At 37.8% G+C, this 619-nt stretch overlaps 1 protein-coding gene across 2 annotated transcripts in view; it reads left to right on the plus strand.

Annotated features, from left to right (window-relative positions):
- LOC119592737 (transmembrane protein 223-like) overlaps window positions 1-364 on the plus strand; it is a 4458-nt gene extending 4094 nt beyond the window's left edge. For both annotated transcript variants that reach the window (XM_037941673.1, XM_037941672.1), the window contains exon 3: window positions 98-364. In XM_037941673.1, coding sequence (XP_037797601.1) covers window positions 98-254 — 157 coding nt within the window. In that variant the 3' untranslated portion in view covers window positions 255-364. The remainder of the gene's footprint in view (window positions 1-97) is intronic.
- Window positions 365-619: the final 255 nt, after the last annotated feature.

Consider the following 619-nt stretch of genomic DNA (forward strand, 5'->3'; position numbering starts at 1 on the left):
TTTCCTCCGTGACTAAATCCTCACATTGTTTTTCAGTCCCTTTTTATACTTATCCATTTCCTCGAAAGATGTATTTACCATCACCCCTTTTTCCGAGGTCTCGGCCAAAACAGACCCCAAAAACAGCCACCGTCCACCTGCCGCTCAAAGTGAAGGGCAAATACTTCCATTACATTTTGGACATGCGCGGCCAGTTCCCTAATGCGAAACTGTTTGATTACTCCGCCGGACTCAGGAGAAATTGGGCGCAGTAGGGGAAACCGCGGAGCCAGTTCGTGACCTCTTTACCGAAGTCATGTTGTAGTGACTTTTTTTTTAGAGCGGGTGTATATAACAATAATGATGATTGTTTTTGATATATGAATGGTGTTTTCTTTTCCTTTTTTTTCTGAATATGGGATGGCACGTATTCTTTTACTAATTGGTTTTTTGGAGGAAAACCCATTAAAAAATTTTAAAAATTATGTGAATATGAAATGTGGCGTACATATGTAAAAGCCATAAAAGATTATTTTTGGGGAAAAAAATCTGTTTGTATATATTCTCATACATTGACTACAAAATATAACACGTCTTCAAATTAGTAATGATGAGGCTGTGACTAATGAATAGGCATTGA

Source organism: Penaeus monodon, chromosome 30, assembly GCF_015228065.2.
Source record: "Penaeus monodon isolate SGIC_2016 chromosome 30, NSTDA_Pmon_1, whole genome shotgun sequence".
Taxonomy (NCBI): Eukaryota; Metazoa; Arthropoda; class Malacostraca; order Decapoda; family Penaeidae; genus Penaeus; species Penaeus monodon.